Genomic DNA, 17,748 nt, shown 5'->3' with positions numbered 1-17,748 from the left:
TACATGACACTAGTAGATAAAACTGACTTTTTCTAACAGTTTTACTAATATTTTAATTCCTGCATATGATTTTTTCTGCAATGTCTGATACATTAACTGATTTCACTATTATTTATTGAGACCATATTTATTGGTGCTCTAACTTGAAATGGAAGTAAAAAAACATATATGAGAAGCATGAATACATCTGAACCCATAAATGACAGTAACTTGTAGTTCTAGTTTTTTGATTGGATATTTCCATTTTACAGAAAATAGCATTTAGTGCTGACTTCTGATCAGGAAATGATTTGTTCTTTCTTTGCTGCCATTATAGTCTGCAATTGTGCACGGTAATGAACAAGAAAAGTGTGCATAGAAATTGAGGCATATAACTTTTGCTTGAAATTTAAAAAAGGTTAGATCTTCATCTATGTTATTTTAAGTGCAGTTGCTTTGACCTCATCTACCCATCATGGCTTTCTTTGTATTTAACTCTGGCTTAAGAAGGATAATATAACATTTTGGAGCAAATATTGCAAAAAGTAAGCCAAAACTGGATGCCAATATAGCAAAAATCTCCACAGCTACTGTGTATTTCCCTGGAGAGCTAATGTAAGCTGGTATGAATGTTATCCAAACTGCACAGAAGATGAGCATACTAAATGTGATAAATTTGGCTTCATTGAAGGTGTCTGGTAGATGTCTAGCAAGGAAAGCTAAAAGGAAAGAAATGCAGGCTAAAAAGCCAACGTATCCTAAAAGACAACCAAATCCAATTAGTGATCCAATGCTGCATTCAAATATAATTTTGTCATTCTGATACTTAGTGTTTCGAAGAGGAAATGGTGGAGTTGTGCTCAGCCATATTGTACATATTAAAGCTTGAATAAGTGTAAAGCAAATGATGGTGCCTCTTTGTTGTGCCACTCCAAACCATTTCATCATGTTATTACCTGGCAATGTTGCTTTAAATGCCATTATTACAACAATTGTTTTTACCAGAATGCAAGAAATGCACACTACAAGACTGATCCCTAACAATACATGTCTCAACATACAGGTCCAATGGGAGGGCTGCCCAATGAAACACAAGGCAGAAAGAAAACTAAAAGTTAAGGAGATAAGCAAGAGAAAACTCAGTTCTGAATTATTGGCTTTGACAATTGGAGTGCTTCTGTATTGCATAAAAATGACGAGCACAAAAAGTGACATACAGGCTCCAAGTAATGCAATCACGGCCAAAGTCATCCCCATTGCATCTTCATAGGAAAGAAATTCTACTTCTTTCAAGACACATATCGTCTTATTCTGATTTGACCAAAAGTCAGCTGTGCACTGGAAACATTCTATGGAATCTGTAAAATCAGAGAAAAGTTTTAGTGAAGGGTTATTGAGGAAATAATTTCATAACCCAAATGAACACATATTTTACTGAAACTGTGTAATGAAATCTGCAGAAAAAAATCCAAGCTCGGACAGATGACAGATAACTGAGAAAATGTTTTCTTAATTGGATTTTTCACTTGTTGAGGTTCAAATGAGTATTTGTTTCATCTGCTATTTCACGCAATGTTATTCCAGCAGAATATAAGCAGAAAGAATTTTAAATATAACAACAATATTACTGTGTAAGGTTCTTTCCATCCATGATTCCAACCTAAGCTTTCTGCAAATTTGTGAATTGAAAGTACATTGCAAGTCTATTATTCAAAAGAATTATATTTATTTGTTTCATGAGTATTTACTTTTGGTTAATAAAAAATTTCTAATTTAATACTTAGCAAGTTTTGTTAGGTTTATTACAAATGAAAAGGCAACAATTAGTATAAGAAAAAACATTCTTAAAGAAACAATTTGAGTGTAAGACAATTTTATAAACTGTTTACCTGAAGGTGGGTGAAAGAAAAAGATTTTATAATTTTATGTAATTGTAATTTATATCAACAAGATTTACCCAAATTCATAAATGGAACATTACAACTACATGGTCTTTATGTGGAGAACTTTTATGTACACTGGAGCACAACTAGCAATGAAATGCAGAATTAGGAGTTTATTTTTATGAATTAGCCAAAGCATTTGCCAATGTGAATAAAGTCATTGGGAAAGTGAATTGAGTAAAATTATGTACAGCTTCCTATATTTACAACATCCTATAGACAGTAACTGGGCCCTAATTCAAACCTATAGTCTCAAGGAGATGTGTGACAGTAGTTTAACACTAGAATTATCAGAGTCTACGAAAAAACTTGTAGATCTGTCCCACCTTAAATCGCTTCGCACCTCTCTGTCAGTGTCTTTTGTCCTGTAAATGTGTCGATAAGCAGCAAGCAGCCTGTTATCACATCCCCCACCCCGCACAGTTTTCTCAGCTCAAGTCTGTTTACCTGCGTGTCAGTTGCTTAGAGTTGTATAGAGTGAGAAGTCAAGCAGAATGACACCTTTTATAAATACTATATCGTTATTTGGAACACTTGCATTTCATGTGTGTTCCGTGTCTACAACAATCTATGTAAACACATTGTTAAAACAGAAACGTTTTTCATGTTTCAGTAACAATTGACAAAATGTAGACATGAAGTGTATAATGTATGAAGCCTGAAGTCCAAATATCAAAGAAACACTTTCACAAATGGTACAAATATAACAGAACAAGTGAACTTTTATTCAAAAAAGTATACCATGTATATACTGTTAATAGTTATATAAAATGAGTATAGCATAAAATATGCAGTTTGCTAAATAAGTTAAGAAGAGGCATTGTGCTATTCATACCAATAGAGAAACTGATTTCTCCATCTGTACAAGGTACACAGTCAAAGCAGCAAACTGGTTGTCCCTTTCTGGTAGCTTTTCGTGTTCCAGGATAGCAGCTTTGACTACATATTGATTCTGGAACCTAAAAAAAAAAACAAATGATCATATTAGAATAATAAATTCAATTATGTATGAACGCAAAAATACATATTTTTCAAAATGATTGCTAAATGTAATTATGTCACAATTTTCTTTCTCCAAAAAAATATGTATATATATTTAAACATGAAACTTATTTTCTGAGGCTGTCACTTGATGTAAGTCTCACAAACTGCTCTGGGATTTGAAAACTTAATGTAGTCTAGGTTCTTTTTCTTAGTGTAAATTACTTAAAGTTTTGATGTTTACATATTCAGTTAACTGTTCCCTTTATTTTGGTTTTATTGCTGCTACATCATTTCACTTTTGTCATGTCTTTACTGATGACAGACAAAATAACTGAAATCCAGTTATGAAGTGTATGCTGTTTTTTTTTGTAAATAATGAATTCATTTTAGTTGGTCAGAAAAAAGAGATAAGACATAATTAAAAATATGCTAAATCTATTTTTGAGTAGAAATCTAAAATGGAAAATCACCCTTTAGGTTCTTGTGAGACATCATTCAATATGTTTAATGTTTATACTAATCATGTAGTAGCAATTGTATAGGGACCATTACCTCATAGACCACTGGAGCCACAGCCTGCCGTGAAATGTCAGGTTGCATGTTGCTTCTTTCATTCTTGGACATATTAATTGAAACCAAAAAAGGAACTAAACATGGAATCATGTCAGGCCTCTTGTACAGTACATCCTTTTATCCTATTCCTACAATAAAATTACTTTGGAGCATTTCTATGTCTATTTTAGTTGCAGGGTGGGTTGTACTCACACCATGTGGCAACATTTTAAACACTTATGTTTTGGAATCCTTACCTCATGTATTTTGCACATTTGTGTTTATTTGCAATTGGGACACCTTATCTGCGACCGCATGCAAGGTAATTTATCAACTTTAGCATAAAATGAATGGCCTTTTAATTAACTATAAAGTTCAAAATAATACAATTAATGATTTTTATGATTTAATAATATCCACTAACATCACATAATATACAAAAACATATACAGTAGATGTATTTTAAATTCTCTAAGAACATCTTGATGACTGTAGGTTGAAAAGCCATTAAAATATTGCAACCTCACTTACCGTTCCAGATGGAAAGTTCCAAAATATTTCCCCATCACTCAGAAAAAGTTCCTTCCCTGCTGTGGCTGATTCATCAAAAACACCAACTGTTTTAAATGTTACACTTCCATCCCCTGTTTTGTGCCAATTAATTATGTCATAAATTGCAGGTGCATCTCCATTTTTGTCAAATGTCACTCTGTCTCCAAAATGATTAATGAAATTCACTTTTTTCAGGTAATGAATCAGCTAATACAGAAAATGTATTAAAAAGAGAATTTATTCTTGAGGCTGTTGCTTTTCACACAACCTGACATAAACATAGTTTTTCCATAAGCTATCAATGTGTATTTTGCTTTGGGCTTTTTATTCCCTTTTACAATACATGGTATTGAAGCTTGCAACCTGCACAGAAAAGTGCTACCTTTTGTCAACTGTACTTGACTGAAGAGTGCCCTCCAAATCAAATAAATATATGATGAGTATGATGTGATCATTGCATAATGCAGTCTTCCTAGTAAGGAAGCACTTTTGGCTGAATTGCCTTTTCTTGTCAAAATTATTCTAATCAGTGGAGTTTTTTGTATTCAGCAGCACTCCAGTCAAAATTAGGTTATCTCCACCAAATCTGCCCAGTGACCTTCCAAGCATCTGTGGTGGTGCTTTCACATTGGTGGTTTTTTTCCCTCTGTCTAAAGTTTTCTGTGAACTGAATTTGAGTGCTTCAGCTTCCTCTAGTTGCTTCTCTAGTAGCCCCCAATAACTCAATCCAAAAGCCAGACCTCTGTTCCCTGATCTGGGAAGTATAAATAGACAAAGGTTTGCACTCTGGGAATGTGCCCATCATCTCTTTTCTCTAACCTTGGACATCACAGGCTATATGGTTAGAAGGATCCAGTCCTGTCCCAACCACAGACTGTATTTCTGATTCTAAGCAATGTACATGCTAAAAAGAGAACATAACAACCTCAAACCCTAATAATTCACTTTTGGGTCACATTCTAAGGCAGGACCCAGCCTTACATAGGGTACCATTGCAGGATCTACTCACACACACTATTACCTAAAACCATTTTTTTAGTTGCCAATAAATCCATCCTAAACTCCTTTGGGGATGATGACACTGGTTAAACAAGCATATCCACCAAATTCAACCAATTAATTTCCTTTTTTAATTACTTTTTTTAACTTGATTCTATTGTGTAGCTTTAAGTCTTATTTTTAGTCAACATGGACAAAGATTTATTAAAATAAATTGAGTATGTTTTTTTAACACTTAAACTGAATTTGAATTAGAATTCATCCACTTTATTTCCATCCATCCATTGCTAAATCAGCTTTTTTTCAGTTCAGCCGATCTGGGCTCAGGCACAACCCTGTCTAGATGGGCACCTCCTTCATTTAACAGAAATAGTATATTGGAAAATTACCAAGCAGAAACAAATCACTATTACATTGGATAAAAACCTTACTTGTGTTTTAGTCATATCATGAGGGAAATAGGGCATGTTATACAAATTAATGATGACTAGATATGTTCAAGGTAACAGGCAAAAAGAGAAGAAAGGTATGAAAAATAGATGGATATAATGATTGAAGATAAAGAAATGTACTCCAGGAACTGAAATAAATATCACTAATGATATAAAAGTTCAATATGCTATTATTCTCAGTAATATCATATTTTTTGACTAAATTGACAGTTAAAAAAGTTGACCTGCATTAATTGCTAAGTTAGTGTTTTGTTGATACTATATTGAACTTACCTGCCAGGGCTCTAACTTCTTTATATTGGCACATGTTTGATTTTCAAATGGCCCATTTCCCGATTTGCAAGAAATCAAATCATGTAAGGCATGAGCTAAAGCATACACTGCTTTATGAACATTGTAAGATGCTCGTAAATTTGATGTATCAACAAAAGCATTATTTTTGGTTTTAAGATCTTCTGATCCAGTGCATGCTTTACTGGTCCCAGAAGTGGACAAATTCATATTTGATATGTTATTCTGGAAGGTGCATTCAAAGACTGTTTCCCAGAACTTTGTCATTATATTATTATTCTGGTCAGGCTGTAGCTGAAGAAGAAACTTTTTCAGGCCTGGTATCTCTCCTCTTCGAATTGCAATACCTATTGTTCCACCGAATGAGTCAGCATTTTCTTTGCTGGCTAAAACTGTTGATGTACTCCATCCTTCACTTGCAATCCACTGCTTACCAGTGATGTTTTGTCTTACAACCTCTTTCATTAATGCAACCAAATCTCCTCTGGAAGAAAACACAACTATAACTTTTGCTGTGGAATGAGTTATAGAATCAACTATTTGAGTAATTTTCAATTTGTCATATACTTTTGGAATAGTTTCTGAGAAGGCTATGCAACCAAAGTACTTAATTTCTTCATTGAAATTCTTAATTGCATACTGTCCATAGTCATCATCACTTGCAATAGCACCAACCCACGTCCACCCAAAATACTGAATGATTCGGACCATTGCTTTGACTTGAAAGGCATCGCTAGGTATAGTCCTAAAGAATGTGGGGTACTCTTTTTTATCACTCAAGCATAGACATGTTGCATAATAGCTGACCTGAAAGGAAACACAAATTTATTTTATTTCAGAACACAAATTTAAGCCAAGAAAGCTGTGCTTAAAAGAAAAACTGGCTCAGAATATTAGTATACTGCACGTTTTAGAACTGTACATTATTAAAAAGCAGGATTAAATAATAAAGAAGAAATGATTAAAGTGGATAATACTATACTTTTATGCGGTGCTTAGGGTAATCTAATAACGTGAATAACAAAGTACAGTTTTAGTATAGGTATGAAGTATAATCTTACACAACTTACATTCAGTCTCACATGGATTGGTCATTTACAAAATGAAGCTATTACCTTGGTAATTTCTGAAACATACAGTGTACATGTATAGTATATTTCATATTTGAATGTAACATCAAAATGATACTGTATGATTTGAATATAACATCAAAATGATACTGTATGTATTGACATAAATCAAAAACAGTTTACTTTATGACAGACTTTTTTTTTTGCTTCCATTGTAACCAATAAACAAAATCAGAAACAACAGTCGAGGCTTTAAAAATAACATAAATCATAATATGTGGGTATCCCTGTAGCTATTGGAACCATTACTTATAATATGTTGTACATTGCATTTCATTTAATTTGACTTTCAAGGGAGACTGCAATGATACATTACCATAGGCATTTGAAATAGGCTTAACATTCTTGACATGGCAATTGAATGTGTCGAACCTGGATCTCCAACAATGGCAAGGACTGGCGGTGGACCCCAACATTTGAAATCTGTTATAATATCTTCTTGACCAGCAATTAGGGTAGTGGCTGCTCGAAGTGCCATTGGTAACTTCATGCAATTGTCATACAGTCTGTATCCCAATGTAATGTTCGGAAGAATGGTCTGATCCATGTTTATTTCTTCAATTGCAAATATCATTGTCTGGGCTCTTTGAAATCCTAAATAGTCCAGGCTGCAGGAAAAAAATACAGAGATTATGTTCCTTGGCAGTAAAAAGAAATATGGTATACATGCTTTTGAACACACACAGATACGAACACATACACATTTTCCTCTATCTACCTACATATGGATATTTACACTTTTACATATATTCTCTCAAACCTTCTTAATCCAATTTTTTGTCATTGATATTTATACTATATGTATATACGACATATGTACAATAAGTATTCAATATACTAATGTTTGACATATATACCAAATATAAAACATTTGCAGTACATCATACATGAAGCATACATGATTTTAATTTTGACACTATCTATCTATCTATCTATCTATCTATCTATCTATCTATCTATCTATCTATCTATCTATCTATCTATCTATCTATATTTTGGTGAAACAATTTTTTGTAAATATGCACAACAACTTTGCAGGTATTACTTTTGTAAAAGAATCTAGCAATTACATTTTCACTATAAATATGAATATATCTGCCCAAGTGTGTAAATGATTTGTTAAACTTGTTGTTTTTGGGCTTCTGGAGAGTCATAATTTCTGTAGTCCTTAATGTGTAAACTGACATTAATGTTTTATTTTTATGATCTCTCTTGGTCTAATTCCTTTTAATAGCAATAGAGTAGAGCAAAATATAAAATGTATTGACTCACCTTTCACATTTCCAGTCTTCTGGTTTACTTTTAAAGGACATTTCTGGTGCACTTGTTTTTGAGCTTATTTCAAAAATTCCCCCTAATATAATATCCCCATTTTTATGCAACATGTTCACCTGGAACAGTTCCCAAATTCTACACATTGTTTCATTATAGGCAAGTGAAGCCGCAAAGAAATTAAGAACAATATAACTGCAGAGAAAATACTGCATTTCCTTAATAATTATACAAATAAATTGTTACAATTAACCAAAGAAACTCCTGCTTTAGAGTATATTACTCTCCTGAGACATTTATTCAATAGGTAAGGATTTAAACGCCAAACAAATGCCATATATTGTAATCTCTTGCACAAACAACAAACTGGTATTTATACTGTTCTGTATAGTAGGTTTCCCCATGTGTTTTGTAAAAAAAGTGCTTGCTGCCACGTTTCTTATTTTAGATACCTAGTAAATTATCAATAGATATGAAAGTGCTATAAATACAGTTTACATAAAAGGGAATAACACATTTAAACTCTGGGTAATCTTGTATAGGTGTACTTCAGAAAAGAAATATGAATTTAATTGAATATAACAATATACCATGCACTAGAAATAATAACATAAATATGTGTTACATTTTTAGTATAGCATTTATCATATACTATAGTTTTACTATCATTTCAATATAATTACATGTTAGACTAGGCAAACCGAACAAATTGTAATCCAAGATATCAATGTTTGTTAATCCACAATTAAGGTATTCCAGGGAAGACATAAACTACAAAAAGAAAATGAAGATAGTAAGAACAACCAGTACAGAGCATATTAAAAGTGCAAGAGGAAATTCAATTAAATATTCAATATTTTAAATCATCTTGAGATTATATTATAGTATTATTGGACATAAAAAAAAACACAAGCAACACTCAGAAGTAAACTGATTTTGGGCAATCGCAGCGTGTGCTTCAGTATTGCTTGGCGGAGTTATGTTAACATTATAGACTCATGGTGGGGGAGGGGGCGGAAAACTACAATGTTTTAATTAATTTTTCCCAAATTTATCACAGTACTCCTATACTAAATCTGTGCACAACATGATAAAAGATTCTACGTTTATCATCACAGTCTTCTTCTTCTTTTGGCTGCTCCCGTTAGGGGTTGCCACAGCGGAGCATCTTCTTCCATATCTTTCTGTCCTCTGCATCTTGTTCTGTTACACTCATCACCTGCATGTCCTCTCTCACCACATCCATAAACCTTTGCTTAGGCCTTCCTCTTTTCCTCTTCCCTGGCAGCTCTATCCTTAGCATCCTTCTCCCAATATACCCGGCATCTCTCCTCTGCACATGTCTAAACCAACGCAATCTCGCCTCTCTGACTTTGTCTCCCAACCATCCAACTTGAGCTGACCCTCCAATGCACTCATTTCTAATCCTATCCATCCTCGTCACACCCAATGCAAATCTTAGCATCTATAACTCTGCTACCTTCAGCTCTGTCTCCTGCTTTCTGGTCAGTGCCACCGTCTCCAACCCATATAACATAGTTGGTCTCACTACCGTCCTGTAGACCTTCCCTTTCACTCTTGCTGATACCCGTCTGTCACAGGTTACTCCTGACACTCTTCTCCACCCATTCCACCCTACCTGCACTCTCTTTTTCACCTCTCTTCCACAATACCCATTACTCTATACTGTTGATCCAAAGTATTTAAACTCATCCACCTTCGCCAACTCTACTCCCTGCATCCTCACCATTCCACTGACCTCTCTCTCATATCCACACATGTATTCTATCTTATTCCTACTGACCTTCATTCCTCTCCTCTCTAGAGCATATCTCCACCTCTCCAGGGTCTCCTCAACCTGCTCCCTACTATCACTACAATGTCATCAGCAAACATCATAGTCCACAGGGACTCCAGTCTAATCTCATCTGCCAACATGTCCATCACCAGTGCAAATATAACCTAGTCTAAATTTTATTAGTTTTGAAAATGCAAAATATTATACTAAAGCATCTTTGTTGGAGGTTTGAAGGCTATAGGATTTCTATTGTCATGGAGGAACTGGTATCCTGGCTAGAATGAACATCAGTCCTTTACCTGGGTGAAAGGCTATTACAATGGATATTGATGAAGAAAGCTGAGGCATTCTCTGTTTTAACTAGGAAGCTGGCACGGAGGACCACTTGTCACAGAGTGTATGCTGACAGCAACGGAAGGAAGTTCTTATTTGGCTAGTAGGCTAGATGAAATTAAAGACAGTGTGAGATTGCCTCCCATGCTCATGTTATTCCCCTGTTCACTAGCTGGTACCATCCCTCTTAGTGAGCCTCAGTCCAGGTAGCAAGGGATATTGTATTCCTATAGTGCTGCCCTGTTGGGTTCCATTGGCGCTGCCAGAGGGAGCTGTCGGGTGGTGAATCCCCTGTTCCAGAGTAGTTCCGCTGACTTGGAAGGGCTTCCTTGAGACATTTATCTCCTCTGGAAGTACTCCCTGGTCAGGTTTAAAACAGCGTCCTCCGCATCATCCAGAAAGTCTGAGTCAGGGTGTGCAGGAAGAAAAAAGCTTGCCTTAGAGGAGTGAAGGAAGAAAAGCAAAAGAAATGTGAATTACTATGTTTATAGTGTGGGTGGATATGATGTCTTTATTGTAATTATATAAATGAAAAGAGTAAAACAAGTCTTTTAAACCTAGGAGTTGTGATAAAGTAGTTGTGTCTGGGTTTTGGGGCATCTGAAGCACCTCCTACAGGAGGTCACAATATGTTGCAATTTTTTATTAAATATATGCTGTAAAAATAAAGAGAGCAACACATCATAAAGGTTAGGATGTTGAGGGATGCCCTATCTAATGTCCATTTTGAAAAAGAAGAATAACAAATAATACAACACAAATGCTCCATACTCTTTTTCAGCCAGAAAGTTAGCTGCCATCTAAAATGAATGCTGACTTCCAATCAGTGAGTTCTTTAATTAGTGATGCAGGGAGAAAGGGTGGGGCTACATGCAATTCCCTGGAAATGGGTATCCCTCCAATCTAGGACAGGAAGCTGAACAAAGGTTAGTTCTTGTGTCACCTCAGTAATCTTCCCTCTTTGTTTCCCTAGAGACACTTTCTACGTATTTCTAACATTGCCCCCAGCCCCCAACTTCTTCCAATGGGAAGGAGCAGCACTTTCAGACAAACAGGGTACAGACCTTAAATAGTACCCTTCTAATCCCAGAAATGCTGTATTTGCTGTTTTGTTTTCAGTTGGGGACAATTCAGCATGGCAGCGACATTGGACCATTGTGGTTTAAGCCTACCTTGTGCAACTACATAACCTAAATATTTAGCCTCATTTAGACCAAAGTAACATTTTTGCTGTTAAATAAAACCCTTACATGTTGGTTATTAATGGTAACAACACCTATAAAGGGTTCAGAACATATATTAGTCAGCACCACCCCACAGCATCCACATTCTGTAGGCTCATCCGTCTTGGGGCAATATGGGAACATATCCCCAAGCTCTCTGTACTTATAACAGTGAGGGAAAGGTGCTGACACTCTTCTGGGCTCCCTGTTTAAGTTCTCACTGAATTGGTTCAGAGTGTATAGGCTTAGGATAGGAGTTTCTTTTGCTTTTAGGCTTTCCCAGTCCATCGTACCCCAGTGTCTCTTTATAATATTAATGAGGCCTTCCATTGTCTTCCAGGGCTGCCAGTTCAACAACTTTCTCACTAGAGTTTTCTCCAGGTGTTAGCAATGAAGTCATTTTCCCCACAAGGCTCAAATGCTAGTGTAAATACTATTGATGGCATTTTTTTGTGTGTACATCTGATTTTACTATGTAGCATATCAATTTCTTTATCATCTCATAGCTCATGGCAAATTGTTCTTTCATGTAACAATATGCTTCTTGTGTCTCCTTTGAGTATATGAGCCCATTTAGTATCTGGTCAATGGTGTTGTCCTATTGACAAATGTTCAGAAAGGAATTAATAAAAGAGATGTCGTCATTGTCTGTTCTTTTTCAACAGTACCCTTCACCGCCTATCTTGCCTGAGACTTGTTAATCAATCAACCATCTGCTGTGTGAGTGTTTGTAAGTCAAACCTTCTGTCATCGTCCCAAGTATCCCACCAACTACGAGACTGTAAAAATAAAGAGAGTGACAGATCATAAAGGGTTGGGGTCGTAAGGGACATCCCTGTTTAATGTCCAGATTGAAAAAATAAAGCACACATTCTGAAAACAGCTTTTCACCTGGAAAATTACCTGCCATCTTGAGATATGATCTCCCTAGTAGCTGATCCCATTTCTTCATTTTCTAATTACTGATATTTTTAAGGAGAGTACTAAAAGTTATGAACAAAAGATTCACTACTATATAGGGCAAAGTGTGTCAGGTCAGTGGCTGGGTTATAATGTTCCCTGCATCACCCATCGGATGACAGATGTGTTACACAGGGAGACTCTGAACTTGTACTTTCCTCGGTGGTGCTGCGATCCTGTGGTTGCCTCGGTAACAGACAAGTAATCCTTGACAGAAGTGTCAACTGCATTTCGACGTGCAGCACCACTGGGTGGTTCCAAACTTTGTTAACACCAGTGTGGACAAAGCAACCACCTAAGCCGGGCTCAGCTAGATGCTAGAGAAGGTCAGAATTGACTTGCGCAGCACCAGGAATGTGGCGGACATCAAAAGCAAACGGCTGCAAGCTAATAGTCCACTGAGTGAGCCGGGTATTTGTATTTTTCTGTCTGTACAGCCACTGGAGTGGAGCGTGGTCCTGCTCAGAAATATGATGGGGTGCTCCACCCCATTGAAACACTGAGCTCCAAGCTGAAAGCACTCGCATCCGTCTGTAGAATACATTCTTTACAAAAGTTCAGATTCCGTGGAACCGAGAACGACAACAAAGCAACTTTCAAGTCAGAGAAGGCCCTCTCTCTATCATCAGTCCATACAATTGTGCATTTTTTTCTGCCCTTTGTCAGCTCCATGAGAGGATCCTCTCTATGTGCAAAATTCTGAATGAATCATCTGTGTTAATTAGCGAAGCGGAGAAAAGCTCAAACCTGCTTCTGTGTTTCCAGACAGGAATATGCAAGCACCTCACCCACCTTATCCAACTGAAATTTCATCAAACTGTTCCCCATAGAATATCCCAAATCCTCAACTTGCACTTCTTAGGGTTCACAGTAAACCCAGCCAGCCTCAAGCTGTCAAGCACTGCTTATACGCAGTCAAGATGAAACCTTCAATCATTGCTAAAAATGACCACATCATCGAGATACACTTCAGCATATGGGGTCGCAGAATTTGATCCATCATCTGGTGAAAAGTCAACAGTGCACCATAGGGTCCAAAAGGAAGCCTAGTGAATTTGAACATCCTGTCTGGACTGGTGAATGCAGTCTTCTCACAACTGGACTCCTCCTGGGGCACCCACCCAGTACCCCTTTATGAGATCCAGGGTGGAAATATACAAGGCTTGTCCAAGTTTCTCCAACAAGTCATCAATAAGCGGCATCTGGAAGGCATCAAACTTGGAGATCTTATTCAAGCATCTGAAATCTATACAGAACCAAACTGAGCCATTCAGTTTTCAGACAAGAACAACTGGGCTTCACCATTTTCTTTTACTTTTGCAAATTAAACCCAGTTCGAGCATTTGCCTCACCTTCTCACTTAATACATTCCTCTTTGCTTCCAGAAGATGACACAGGCGTAACTGTACTTTAATGCTATGTTCCACAATTTTCGTCCGACTGGGTACAGCCAAATCGATATAAGAGTTCCATCTGATCAGCAACAGCAACTCAGCCTTCTGGGTGTTCGTCAAATCATAACCTCTGTCTGAGAGAATGGCACTGACATAGCCACAACCTCCTGGGGGGGTGTGCCACTCTTTCAAAAGATTCACATGTAAAATTTGTATAGGCTTTCATCATATGGGAACCCTGACCTTATAATTTACGGGAGACACACGTTCTACCACAACTGCCAAACCCAGCCACTTTGTCTGAAATTTATATGGGTCAGACAAGATCAAAGCCAGTACCCGATCACCCTTTTTATATTCTTGAAGTTCGCACTGCTGATGCTCTGTTGCAAATGAGGACAATTTAAAAATCTGTTCTTGTAGCGAAATGACCTGATCGACAAATCTCACCCTGTTAGTTACATTGGAAACCCCTGTCCAATCATCCCGAAAAATATCCAACAATCTCCGTGGTCTGCGGCCAAATAACAGTTCGAATTGAATCAAGCCTGCGGACACCGGGGGGACTCCCAAACAGAAAACAGGTGGAAGAGAAACACGGTGTCCTAGGAGGACGGGTCATCATGGGCCACATGCTGAATCATCTGTTTTAAAATCTTGTTAAACCATTCAGTCAGGCCATTCATCTGTTGATGATAAGCAGTGGTGCTCAATTGTTTAATTGCAAGGGTTTCACACAGCTACTCATGACGCGAGAAGTGAAGGACATACCCTGATCAGTTAAAATCTTGCAAGGAATGCCAAAGTGTGAATATTTACGATGAGCAGCCACCTTGGAGTACTTGTTGCATAATCAACCAACACAAGTATGTACTGATAACCACTTACTCTTGGGAAGTGGGTCCCACAATATTTAATCCAAACTTCTGAAAGGGGACATATAAAATAGTCATCAGTAAGATGGGCGCTCTAGCAGGTCTATGAGCAGAAACAACTTGACATTTGGGACAGGCTGTACAAAACTGTTCCACATCTCGGCCCATATTTAGCCAATAAAAGCATCTTAAAATGAGATCCCTTGTCTTCTATGTGCCAAGATGGCCCCACACAACATAGGTGCAAATTTTAAAACCGTTTCTCTATTCCTGGTCAAGACCACCAACTTCCCAATCTGCCCTTAACCTATGCAATCAGAAATTACCTGATATAAGAAACTATTCCTATTCAAAAAGTGTGGCATTTTAAAATTCGGGCCCTCACGCATCCTATAGTAAGCACCATTTGTAACATGTGCCTATTTAAATGCAAAGCCTAGACTGCTGTCGGCTTGTTGCAGGCATGCAAACTCTGTCAGAGTGTTAGTCCCCGCTCCCCCAGGGCCCTAAGCACCACCCTTTGTCCAGCCTTTGTTTCTCCGGGATCCGTAGATGCTGGCTGACTTGATAAGATTGAAGTTGTTAATGTCTAATGTGAAGAGCCCTCCAGCTGTCCCAGACTCTCAGGTGAGGGGTCATCCCCTGCCACACTGGACAAATCAGGTTCAATCTCTAAACCTTGTAAGCGGCAAGCCCCTCCTTCTCTACTACAGGCAGAGGATCTCTGCAGGTGGCTAGAACACATGGGGAGAGAGCATGTTTCTTTTCCATTAAAAGATGCCAGGGTGAAGATATAGCAGTTCAAGCTTAAATTTCAGTGGGAGTTAAATAGTCTCATATTCTTTAACATCTCCATGAACACAGCAAATGTTCACCCGGTCCATCTTTGTTGCATCTGGCAACTTAAAAGAGATCTTAAAATTGTCTTTCTTCAACATCCTAGGGGTAACCTGCGACCTGTGTACCTGAGCTAGACCAAAGTCAATTGACTATGCAGGTGGGAGGTGGCATTCCCAAGCCCAATGCTCTGGCTGATCACAGCGAAAGCACCTGCGTTTGATCTCAGCTGTGGAGTTCCTACAATAGCACCTTCTGTCGGTTTGTGTGCCCCCAGCAGTGGCATCTGTGACTTTGGAAACCTGGGTCTGAACAGGAGAAAACAATGAAGTGCGAGGCAGCAGATGTCACTCTGTGGAAAAGCGACTATGAGGTGTAGGTGGAGGCTGCAACTCACAGCTGCAGTGCTTGGACATTGGGCAGAGACGCAATAGCTGGTGTTAAAGTTGGTGCCAAGTTAGGATAGCCCCACTGTTTCCAGGTGCCTTGGGTGCCATCCAGTCTGGGGGTCAGGTCTAGCAGTCAGTGAACATCATTCAGGGGCATCTCATCACAAAATTCTTCATTTATCCCTGGCAAGACTGCGTCAATAGCAAGCTTTTCCACAATGTGCTCAAAGGTGTCTCCACAAAACCAGCTTTGGTTCAGATCCACTAAGTCCTGGACCTGTCCCCCGATTGGGTGATCCAGATCAATCTGCCACAGCTGAAACTGACAACCCCTGTCCCAGGGGCTAATAGTCTTATGGAGGAGGATCTGTTGATTCAGGAAGTCATAACCATCAAGTCTTTCAGGAGGAAGGTTTCGGATGATCTGTAGGGCTTCAAAAAGGTGGACAAAATAGCTGCCAGTCTCTTTTGTTCCAGCGCAACAGTGTTGCCATCAGGGAGCCATCTTCACCAGTAAATATCTGGGATGGGCAAGAGCAAGGGCATCTGCCAGAGCCTCCTCTGGCTCCGGTGGAAACAGAACATGGTGCACCTGCTGAGGATCCACCAGTGCAGGACCCCACTTCTGGTACCATGTGACGTGTGAGTCACTGTTCTGCACCTGACAAAAGACTCTGAGGCCAAAGGCTTCAAGAAAACTAACTTTATTCCAATCAAAATAGGAACAGTCAGGGTATTTATTCAAATGGGAGCTGCCACTTCACACACAAATGCAGCAAATGATTATAGACTGGGCCAGTTCAGTGGCCAGGTTATAATGTTCCTTGCATTACCCATCAGGTGACAGACGTGTTACATGGGGAGGTTGTGAACTTGTAGTTGCCTTTGTGGAGCTGCTAACCTGAGGTTGCCTCGGCAATGGACAAGCAACCCTCGACAGATGCATCAATTGTGTTTTGGCATGCAGCACAGTTGAGGAGGTTCTCAAAAGAGTTCAGAAAGCTCAAAATGTTCAATTAGTGTAAAAATGTGTTAGACATTGTGCCCTTTTTGAAGTTACAGTGGACTGACATGGTTAAAATACTTCCCTAAGGCTGACTCAGTGGTAAGTCTTACTAATTAATAGTATTTTGACCCTAACTGAATTTCCACTTGGAGGGTATTTCCTGTGTGTTGTTTACACACTCTTGCCATGATGGTATTATTGTCTGATTGAAAAAGTGATGCCCATTTAGTGTTCCTTCCTGTCATGTATCCTTTGCTTTCTGCTCCTTATGACCAAGAAATAGAAAACAATTTCATAAAATGGAAAGCTATATAGTACATTAGTACAATATTGTACTAAAACAGATTAACACAGTAGTACAGTGATACCACTGCTGTCTCACAGTAAGGAGGCTAAAATTCACATCCCAGGTGTTCCCTGCATGAAGTTTGCATGTTCATTCTTGTCCATGTAGGCTTCATCTGGGTGTTCCAATTAACTCCCACTATCAAAAGACATTTAGGTTAGGTGTGTTGGTATTGCTAAAATGGCCGTAGAGATGTGTGGTTTCCCTGTGATGGACTGGAGCCTTGTCCAGATGTTGTTCCTTGCATCCTATGGTTTCTGGGATATGATTCAGCTGCCCTGTGAACCTGCTCTAGAAAAATGGAAGGATAGATAGTGCTAAAATACCTCTGCCTCCAAAACAAAGCATAAACAAATACATTGACTCTTAGAAATACATGCTAACATCAGGCACAAGGCAGGAACCAAGACATGACAGAGCTCAATGCATTTCA

At 38.1% G+C, this 17,748-nt stretch overlaps 1 protein-coding gene across 1 annotated transcript; it reads right to left on the bottom strand.

Moving 5' to 3' along the window:
* Positions 1-415: 415 nt before the first annotated feature.
* Positions 416-8,472, bottom strand: LOC114669616 (extracellular calcium-sensing receptor-like). The gene is made up of 6 exons (XM_051922841.1): positions 8,155-8,472; positions 7,199-7,490; positions 5,735-6,559; positions 3,990-4,217; positions 2,758-2,881; positions 416-1,337 (listed from the first exon to the last, which is right to left on the bottom strand). Exons 1-6 carry the CDS (start codon positions 8,367-8,369, stop codon positions 442-444), a joined length of 2,580 nt encoding a protein of 859 aa, XP_051778801.1. The 5' UTR covers positions 8,370-8,472; the 3' UTR covers positions 416-441.
* Between the last annotated feature and the right edge of the window lie 9,276 nt (positions 8,473-17,748).

Source organism: Erpetoichthys calabaricus, chromosome 2 (assembly GCF_900747795.2).
Source record: "Erpetoichthys calabaricus chromosome 2, fErpCal1.3, whole genome shotgun sequence".
Classification (NCBI taxonomy): Eukaryota; Metazoa; Chordata; class Cladistia; order Polypteriformes; family Polypteridae; genus Erpetoichthys; species Erpetoichthys calabaricus.
This window is presented reverse-complemented; position numbering and strand designations above follow the sequence as displayed.